Raw genomic sequence first — 10,223 nt, forward strand, 5'->3', positions numbered from 1 at the left:
ACAGTTTTTTTATTATTTAAGTACAAGATAACGTTAGAACTTCGCTTTTCTGCACTGTTAAAATTAGAATATGTAACAAATTGTTCAGTACCGTTTTATATTTAACCTAGTTATAGACGACCCTTTTGTCATATCTGCGTTAGACCACATAATTATCGTACAACCCTTGCATACGTCAACAGAAAATATAAAATGCCATCATTAAGAATAAAAATATATTTGCAATAAATAAAGTCTTAATTTAAAAATAAACATTTCATTTTTGGCCTAAAATAACATTTGGTGTTGAATTTTCCTAATTGTACTTATACCTTAACGACCTAACAAATTAAGCCATCAGAGTGTCCAGAACTGATGTCACTTCGGCAAAAATTTCATCTGTTGTTCGTTCTGCATTGATCTATAAGAAAAAAAAACCAAAATTTTAAAAAAGAAGGTTAGTTGTTTCTGCATTGATCTACAAGAAAAAAACCGAAATTTTAAAAAAGAAATAAAAAATTAACGAAATATTTTTTGTTCTGTTAATTATTGATACTAACTTAAGGAAAATAATGAACAAAGAAATGAGTAAGTAAGTTATTGAAAATACCTAGTTCCGCAGAGTGATTTTTAAAATATTTTTTTTCCAGAACAGAAATTTAATAAATATTATCAAAACATAGACAAAATGAATACCAGTATCACAAAAATAGACTTTACATTGTATTGATGTACAATTCAATGAAAAGCAAACCAACAAGTAAGAGTGTAAAACTTTTTATGAACAACTTCAAGGTTCTGGAAATTTCCAATCCCAATATCAAATACCACGGTCAACCGATGCTATTTTGGGCTCAATCTGCTTAAATCTTCAATTATTCAATTACCTTTATCGAGAAATACAAAAGTAAAACTCTTCAAAACAATAATACGACCAATCCTAACATATGGTTCAGATATCTGGACTCTAACTAAAAGTAACTAAAACATGTTAGGATGTTTTGAAAGAAAAGTACTAAAGCAAATCTACGGAACGGTGAATGACAATGTGGAGTGTGGAGAAGATGATACAACTTCGAACTTTATAGAATATACCAGGAACCAGATATCGTACAACATATTAAGATATTACGTCTGAGATGCGTAGAGCATATAATGCGGATGGAACAAAATAACAAAATAGAAAAACGATCCTTGATAAACCCATTGATTAGAAAAGAAGAGAAAGACCCAAAACATGACAACATCGATGAAGACATGAGAAATATGGGAATACGTGCTTGGCGGAGGAAGGCAATGGATAGGGACAACTGAAGAAAAATTCTTGAGGTGGCTGGGACCCACACATGGTTGTAAAGCCAGAATGATGATATCAAATAATAATGTGAGGAGATTTTACTACCTGAATTGAACAGTATATTATTTCAGTGAGCGAACAAAACTTCAATGAAGATAATTTGAATAGTAGAGCATAAAAAATAACAGACCCAAAGATAAAAACAAATTTTTGGCAACATCAAGTATTGACTTCTTCTTGTAGTTCCTTCTCCTATCGGAGGTTGGCTATCATCACAGCTATCCGTACCTTATTGGCGGCTGCTCTGAAAAGATCTACTGAGCTCCAACTATACCACTCTCTTAGTTTTCTTACCCAGGAAATTCTTCGTCTTCCAATGCATCTTTTACCCTTGATTTTACCTTGCATTATGGCCTAAATATTCCAGCTTTTTTGTTTTGATGTGCTTTATCACCTCGCAATCCTTTGTAGCCTTCTTATCACTTCTCCATTTGTAACTCGTTGGGTCCATGGTATTTTTAAAATCCTTCTATAGCACCACATCTCAAATGATTCCAACTTCTTTATATTATTCACTTTTAGTGTCTAGCTTTCCATTCCATGCAACAAAGTCGAGAAGTAGCATCTTTAGGCACTTATCCTCAGCTCCAGAGGAAGGTCTCGATTAACAAACATTGTTTTCATTTTTATAAAGTTTTCATTTACCAGGTTCCTAGAATTTGTAGTTATTTACTCTTTCTACTTGTTTTCCCTAGATATCTAGCCTTCCTACTGTATGTTGCTTAGAATTAATCATGCATTTGGTTTTCTTAACGTTCATTTGTAGTTCATATTTATACTGACTTGATGTAATCTATTTACTAAGTGTTGCAGAGTGCTTCTAGACTGTCTGCAAAAACAGCTGTGTCGTCTGCGAATCTTATGTTGTTACCCTGTTGTTCCTCTGATATTGCTTCCTTAAAAATAGCTTTGCTGTACAGACTGAATAACAATAAGGACAGCACGCAACCCTGTCTAACACCTCTTTTGATGTCTATAGTTTCTGTATCGACATTTTCGATCCTAATCTTTGCTCTTTGATTCCAGTAGAGATTGACAATAGCCCGCATATCTCGACTATCCACATTCTTTTCTTTTAATAGTTTTACGAGTTTTTGATGTCGTACTCTGTCAAAAGCCTTTTGATAATCTATAAAGCAGGCATAGAGATCCTGGTTTATCCTAATCCCATAAAGATTTTTTTGTATAGTCTTTCATGTATTATTTTGAGAAATATCTTAAGTGTGTGGCTTATTAAGGAAATTGTTCTGTAGTGGGAGCATTGTGTCGCATGTGCTGACTTTGGTAGTGTTACAAACGTGGACAACAACCAATCTTCAGGTATTACTCCTGTTATATATGCTTTGTTGAACAGATCTAAAAGTTTATGCAGTGTTTCTTCGTCAATCCATTTAATTAGCTCAGTGGGTATCTGATCTGAGCCTACTGATTTTGCGGTCTTTGCATTTCTAATTGCCTGTTTTAATTTGCACATTATTATTTTCGGTCCTGTTTGTTCCTGTGGTTCTTCTTGTATCATTCTATCATCGTCGAATAGTTTCATTATGTATTCTTGCCAAAATCTTAATTTGATCTTTGATGTTTGCAATGAGCATTGATAATCATCTTTGAGTATCCCATAGTGTGCTCGCTTTTTGGTATTTGTTAGGTCTTTTATTTTTTATGCATAAAAAAGCTGTCGTATTTTCTGTCATACTATTTCTATGCATTGATCTGTTAACCACTTTTCCTTGACCTTTTTTATCTCTACTTTAATTCTACTTTGTAGTTCTTGATATTTTGGCTCATTTTTCCCTTCGGCTTTTCTCCTCTCCTCCATTAATGCTGGAACATCTGAAGTCATCCACTTCTGTTTTATATTTCTTTTTTTCAAGCTTTAAATTTTCTTCTGCACCATTTAGTAATGCTTTTTAAATATTGCTCCACTTTTCATTGACATTTTCTGATGTTAAGATTTCTTTTTCTACTTCTGTTAGATTTGTCTTCTTAAGTTTGTATAATCAAACGTTGGTTTGTTTTTAGGTTTTACAATATTTTTGAGTTTCACGTGCATTCTAGCTATCAGCGGGTTATGGTCTGAGTTGATATCGGCTCCGGAGTATGCTTTTACTGCTTTGAGTTTTTGTATCTATTTTTGACTAATATATAGTCTATTTGATTTCTGACTATGCGGTCTTCGTTGTCTGCAGGAGATCTCTAAGTGTATAAGTGTATAAATATGGACACTTCAAGCCTATTTCAAAAACGCTATTTATAGTACAGCTGAAAGCACTAGGAAAACGATCAGTGAAAAAGCAAGACAAACCAAATAAAATCCATGGCTATGGCAAGAAGGGAAAAAAATCGTCAAAAAAGAGAGAAGCATATTTAAGGATCAAAGACACAAGAAAAAAAATTTAAAGGTAAAATTTTGTCTCTACCCATTAACAAGAAGAACTAAAGTCCGGATAGGACTCGGTTCGTAAGATATGTTCTTGGTGTTCTACTATACGGTGATAATTTGTGTAAAATTTTGACCGTATTTTACAACTAATTTACATTTTTTGCGGTGGGTCTTACAACAATATTAAATAATTAGTCTACTATTCTTCTGCTATGGCTAGCACAATCTTCAGAGCATAATTCGATCGAGCATATTTTGGTCTACTCCAGAGACCAATATCTAGTCATTTTTATAATAATCATACTGAGTGTGTAGAGGTCCAAAAAGATTGTTATATTTCTATGGTTGCAAGACCTAAGAATCAGACTTAAAAACAGAATTGTAGACTAAGCTGTATAGTCTTGAATGACAGACCAGGCACACAAAACTCTAAAGGAAAAAAGCTTATTCCTAAGGGTTTGGATTAAGACGATGGACAGGTCAATCTACTTCTCGTGAAAACTAGCACTTACCAATAACCATAATCCAAGCTTCGGAACGTAGAATGGAATAAATGGCAAACGAAATAGTCAAATAACGATAAAGGAGCACCCAGATACTAGTTAGATTAGGACATATATAGACAGATAAGACCTAAAATACCTTTCCAAGTAGGTACATATCAGAATTCAGAATAGACCACAGGTATGGGAATATTATTCGAAATATATACGAAAATGCAACAACAACTATAAAACCTTCATTGCATAACAGAAAAGATAAAAATTGACAGAGTGGTGCGACAGGAAGACAATTTGTCGTCAAAACTATTAATAACAGTCATGGGGTGACTGTGAAGTGAAGTATTTAAACGATTAGAGTGGAATTCAGAGGGTATTCACATCGATGTAAAGAAACTTAATTATTGTCGTTGTGGAAAGATATGTGTACTTATGCCCCGAAATAAGATTGACCCAAGACAACCAAACAAGCGAGCCGCTCAGAAGAGTAAGTTAAGGTTGGGCTAACCTATCCATTTAAAAAGGAAAGCTTTCATTCAGTGCGTTCTACCAGCCATCACATACGGTGCATAAACCTTAACTACCTAACTCAAAAATATCTGCGAAAAAATTGAGGACACAACCTAAAACGGAAAGATCAATTCTTGGAACAAGTTTGAGAAATAGACTAAGAAACGAGAATGTTTGTAGACGAACCGGAGTAAAAGACATTACACGAACGTATTACAAGGCAAAAATGGAGATGGGCGCATGTTGCAAGAACATGCGGACAAAAAAATTCCTTGAGTGGAGATCACGCTCAGACTAGCGAAGTTGATGAACCGACGACCTCAAAAGAATTGTGACCAATTGGACAGCAGAGGCAGAGAACAAAAATAGATGGAAATATCTGAAGGAGGATTATGTTTAACAATGGACAAATCAGGGCTAATTAATCATAATGATTAATTGTTGATTAATCAGGTATATACTGGTATGCCAGTTTTTAAATTCCAATTAAAACTGACGTCTATCTTAACAAGGAAAAACGTTGTGTTGTAGATATTTTTGAATATATTTACATTTTGTAATACTAAAGACTGAAGTAGATAGCCATTTGTAGCCTTTATACTCATATATATATATATATATATATATATATATATATATATATATATATATATATATATATATATATATATATATATATATAAGGTTCTTGAACTCCTAAGTGGAGCATAGAGCTTCAGTGAAAACGAGCCATCGGGTTCTATTTTGCGCTGAGGCCTTCACCTCATTCCAAGACTTTCCTTGGCCTCTTATCTCGTCCATGATGGATCTTCTCCAAGTTTGTACTGGGCGACCTCTTTTTCTTTTCCCTTGGGGATTCCACTCTAGGGCAGTCTTTGCGATACTGCAACTATTTTTTCGGAGTGTGTGACCGATCCAACCCCACTTTCTGGACTTAATTTCATTTTGTACCCTCTTTTGTTCGGTCATGTTGTTTATACTCATAAACAACATGAATAAAAACTGTAACTACACTTGAGTGCAAAACAATCGACTCAAAAGTAATATTTGAGGTTACACCTTCTGTTTTAATGTAAGAAGTATGAACATTTAAATATATCATGTGCAAACAATAACTTTATTATTGAACTTACAAAAACTGCTATTGCATTATTTGGAAGACGCATTATAAAAACAATATGCAAAACGAACAGAGTTTCCTAAATATTCATCATTGGAACTAACGCAAGAAAGACGTTATGAACAGAGAAATCATCAATTACAAAATGAATTTCTTTATTTTTTAGTATTTGATATTATCACCCCTACTCCTAATTACACTTTCCAATCGATTTCATATGGATCGGATGACTTTTATAATAAATTCTTAGGCATTGCTTCCCATTCATCATTAAGCTCTGCTCTCGATTGCATTATGCTCCTTGGTGCATGATTCATGTCCTGGACCCTTCGTTTAAGCTCATCCCAAACATGCTCTATTGGATTTATGTCCACGCTCAACGCCGACCAATTTATTGTAGGTATACCGATCTCAGTCAGATAGGTGGTGGTGACTCGTGTGGTATGGCATCGTGCCTTATCGTGCATTAAACTAATGGCATCACCAATAAATCCCACGTATGGAACCACATGTTCCTCCAAAATGTCTCTGATTTCTCAGTGATTTCGATACAATAAATCGATCATCTCTCTCCGTTGTTATTCGTTTATGGCCTCCTCCTTAGTGGCGGACATAATCAGCAGTATCTTGGTACCGACGATACACTCGGGATATAGCAGATTGGCTCAAATTTAGTCGATTTGCCACGGCCCTCTGACTCAGGCCTTCTCACAATAATGCTACTGCTTGAACTGCTTTGACGGGTGTGGTATCCATTTGTAATGCAGTTGCGAACTTAGTGACTTGATGTATTAGTGGGTTTGCTATGAAAATTGATACGTACGATGTTACGTATTAAGCGTTAACTAACGCGTTACTTAAGCGTTAAGTCGGTGCGTGTCGATTTAAATGAGTCAAATTTTGACCCCCTCTCTACGTGTTGCATTATTTACTTGTAATAAGTCATCGGATTCACCAAAAAACAAAACTTTTTTAAATCTCAATACTGATGTTAATGATTATACACTAAATATTTTTAAATTTACACTTTTTAGATTGAAACAAGAGACATACTTTCGCAAAATAATTTTGAGTCGATTATTTTGCACTCAAGTGTATAATAATACATACAAACGGTGACATACCAGATCTAAAAACTCCATTTATTGTTCCTAAATAAACCGAATGCATATTAAACATAAAGTTAAAGAGAAAAGATCCTTAGAAAAAAAAAGAAAGTTCGAAAAAAAGAACGTATAACAAATCTAATAAAAAAAAAGAAAAACAGTTAAAAGAAATTAATGTAATCATTAATATTTCTCACCTTGACCAACTTGCTATCGTAGTGTTCCAAAATCGCATTGGTATAGGTATTGAAGGTCTTCAACCTCTTCTTAATCGTTTCAAGGTTGTCGTCGACTCTTCCTGAAGTTTTCGCCCTGCCCAATAATCTATCGATTAGAGTTTGTTCTGATGCTTCGAAAAATATAATCATGTTAACGGGTGCTACGTTTTCCTCGAACAAAACTCCTTGGTCCCTTTCTCTGGGATATCCGTCAATGAGGAATCCCTTCGATGTTGGCAGAGCTTTAACGATAGCGTTTCTAATGAGCTCTAGTACTATCTGCATGGGAACTAGTTCACCGCGTTCCATTATCGCGGTAAGTTCTTTTCCCCGTTCGCTTCCACTTTCAACCTAAAAAAAAAATGAAATTAAATGGGAATGTAAAGACAGATTAAACTTACTAAATAATCAGTATATATGAGATACAGATAATCAGTACATATCAGAAATATGACCGCTAAGCACGTCATATTTCTCATGTCTTCATTGATGTTATTACGCCGGAACGTTGTTCGGGATCTTTCTTCTCTGACTAATGGGTCTATCAAGGAGCATTTTTCTAGCTGGATTATTTTGTTCCATCTACATTACATGCCCTAACCACCTCAGATGTCCCATCTTAATGTATTTTACAATATGTCGTTCCTGGTATATTCTAGAAAGTTCGAACTTGTATCATCTTTTTCACACTCCACTGTCATTCACCGCTTCATAGAATCGCCTTAGTACTTTTCTTTCGAACCATCCTAACATGTTTTCATTAATTTTTGGTTAGAGTTCAGGTTTTTAAACCATTTGTAGAGACTTGGCAAATTATTGTTTTGTAGAGTTTTACCCTTGTATTTCTCGTTATAATTGAGGATTTAAGTAGGAGATTGGGCAAAAAATAGCACATGTTGGCTGTGCAAATTCTGCTGTTTATCTCTGCGGTAGTGTTACTTTTACTGTTCACGAGCACTCGCTGGTATACAAATTCGTTAACTAAATTGTACATTTACAAGTAAAAAATCGGTGCTATAGAAGAATTTTAAAAGTTTCTTGGGTGGAGAAGACTTGAAACTCCACAATATTAGAACGTCTCAGCAAGATTACAGTGAATATAAAAAGCATTAAGAAGAGCAATCTGGAGTATTTTGGGCTTGAAATGAGAGGTCTCAAAAATGGGTTGTTAGAAAATATTATGCAAGAGAAAATAGCAGGGACCAAGAATATACGTTGTTTACAGTATTTTGAATAAGATTTGATGTACTGGATATGCTTGCTCCACTACAGTAAATAAGTAGACCATTAGCGTACAGTAGAGCTTTTACCGGTAGACGAACTTCTTTTGAGATGTCATTAATTACTAAGTTAAACAGAGTTGGACTTAAAACAGAGCCTTGAGGTAGACTATTGAGTTGTTCGAGAACATTTGACTCATTACCGTTTATTGCAACTTTAAATTTACGATGATCCATGATGTTATCTATGAACGTGTAAATATTACCTGTAATATTATTATCGATAAGTTTCTGTAATATTACATTCTTTGGAATAGTATCGAAGGCATTTTCAATATCAAAGGCTGCCACAACTGTATCATGTTGCTTATTGAAATTCTCGATTATATGGTTTTGTAGTAATACTAAATTGTCCATTGCGCTTTGATGTGGTCTGAATCCCGATTGAACGGAGCTAATTATATTAAGCTTTTCAGAAAACCAGTAAGTCTATTATTGATTAGTTTTTTCATTAATTTGCACATGCAACATGTTAATGAGATCGGTCTATAATAGGATGGCTTTATTGAAGGTTTGTCGAGTTTTTTTTATTGGAAGAATGATGGATTGTCTTCACAGGTTGGGAAACTTTTCGTTGATCTAAAGAAGATCAAAAAATAAAAGTAATTTTGTGAGTGCATTGATGGCTAAACTTTTGAGGAATATGAAGGGTATATTGTCCATTCCTGCTACAGAATTTTTTAAGGTAGATACAGCAAAGGAAAGCTCTTGTAAAGTAAAAGGTGCGTTTAAAGCGAGAAGGTCATCTGAGAGATCTGTAGTAGAAGGAAGATGTTTATTGGGAGTCAGAGTATTTGTGTAGTTGTCGTTTTTGCTTTTATTATGAAAATGAGTTGCCATAATTTTAGCAATTTGATTTCAATGCATTTAAAATATAGTATATTTCCAGATTCTAATGATAAGCAGTTCTCTTCTTTCCCTTTTATCTCTGATACTCCAATGATGTCCTATTAAAATTTCTTCCAAGTCATGAAGTTTCTTGTCGTTAAATAAAGATGTTATGTTAAATGTTGATATGTATAGTTTTTCAGAGGGGTGACAAATCCATATGATTAAAACACGCACAAAAAAGGTTAATTCATATGATTGGTGTAAGTTACACATTTATTAGTGGACAAAGGAATTAATCCGAAGGGGAAAAACACTTAAAACAAAATTTATAAATTCTCAAATATTAAAAATGGATTTCGATTAAACATTAATTATTGAGAAAAATAGTTTTACACAACAAATCAATAGAGTCATCTAAACCATTATCATTGAGTAGATTAGTAGAAACACAAAACTGATAATAAAAGTGAAAATATAGACTTACCTCTGCTCGGAGAAGATCTCCACTGGATAAGTGAGTAAATCCATATTTTTCGACTATTTTATCACACTGGGTGCCTTTACCTGAACCTGGTCCACCCAAAATCCAAACTATTGGAACGTTAAGAGCTGGAATGGGTGCCTATAATATTAAAAAAAAAATAATTTAAAAATCGTCACTGTAATTATAGAATATTATCTTTTTAATTATTAGGTGTTTCAGGAATTAAACAAAATATACTTAAGAAAATATTTTATTTGACGTTTCCACTTCTAGCTCGGAAATCGTTTTAAAAATTATTTTTATCTGTTTTTTAGAGCTAAAAGTAAAAAATGCTTAAAGAAAAAGTAAAAACTATAAAAACTGTAAATGAATCAGTAATAAAACAAATACTATAGTCATACAAATAAAAAGGAAACACTTGGACTGCTTCTTAAAACAGATGGAACACCACTTCT

At 33.7% G+C, this 10,223-nt stretch overlaps 1 protein-coding gene across 2 annotated transcripts; it reads right to left on the reverse strand.

Moving 5' to 3' along the window:
* Positions 1–201: 201 nt before the first annotated feature.
* LOC140432105 (adenylate kinase isoenzyme 1-like) lies at positions 202–9,907 on the reverse strand. 2 transcript variants are annotated; one of them, XM_072519942.1, is made up of 3 exons: positions 9,769–9,907; positions 7,153–7,524; positions 202–400 (listed from the first exon to the last, which is right to left on the reverse strand). In XM_072519942.1, exons 2-3 carry the CDS (start codon positions 7,480–7,482, stop codon positions 329–331), a joined length of 402 nt encoding a protein of 133 aa, XP_072376043.1. In that variant the 5' UTR covers positions 7,483–7,524; positions 9,769–9,907; the 3' UTR covers positions 202–328. The 2 variants fall into 2 exon arrangements, with proteins under 2 accessions (XP_072376043.1, XP_072376044.1); XM_072519943.1 differs by having other exon boundaries at positions 384–457.
* Positions 9,908–10,223: the final 316 nt, after the last annotated feature.

The sequence above is a fragment of the Diabrotica undecimpunctata genome, unplaced genomic scaffold, assembly GCF_040954645.1.
Source record: "Diabrotica undecimpunctata isolate CICGRU unplaced genomic scaffold, icDiaUnde3 ctg00002846.1, whole genome shotgun sequence".
Taxonomy (NCBI): domain Eukaryota; kingdom Metazoa; phylum Arthropoda; class Insecta; order Coleoptera; family Chrysomelidae; genus Diabrotica; species Diabrotica undecimpunctata.

Bases quoted from the DNA above. Each gene is read 5' to 3' on its own strand.
- LOC140432105 (XM_072519942.1), bottom strand. From the start codon at position 7,482: ATGGAACGCGGTGAACTAGTTCCCATGCAGATAGTACTAGAGCTCATT. The intron at 401-7,152 runs GTGAGAAATATT...TTTTTCTTATAG, and splicing joins ACGATAGCAAGTTGGTCAAG to ATCAATGCAGAACGAACAAC.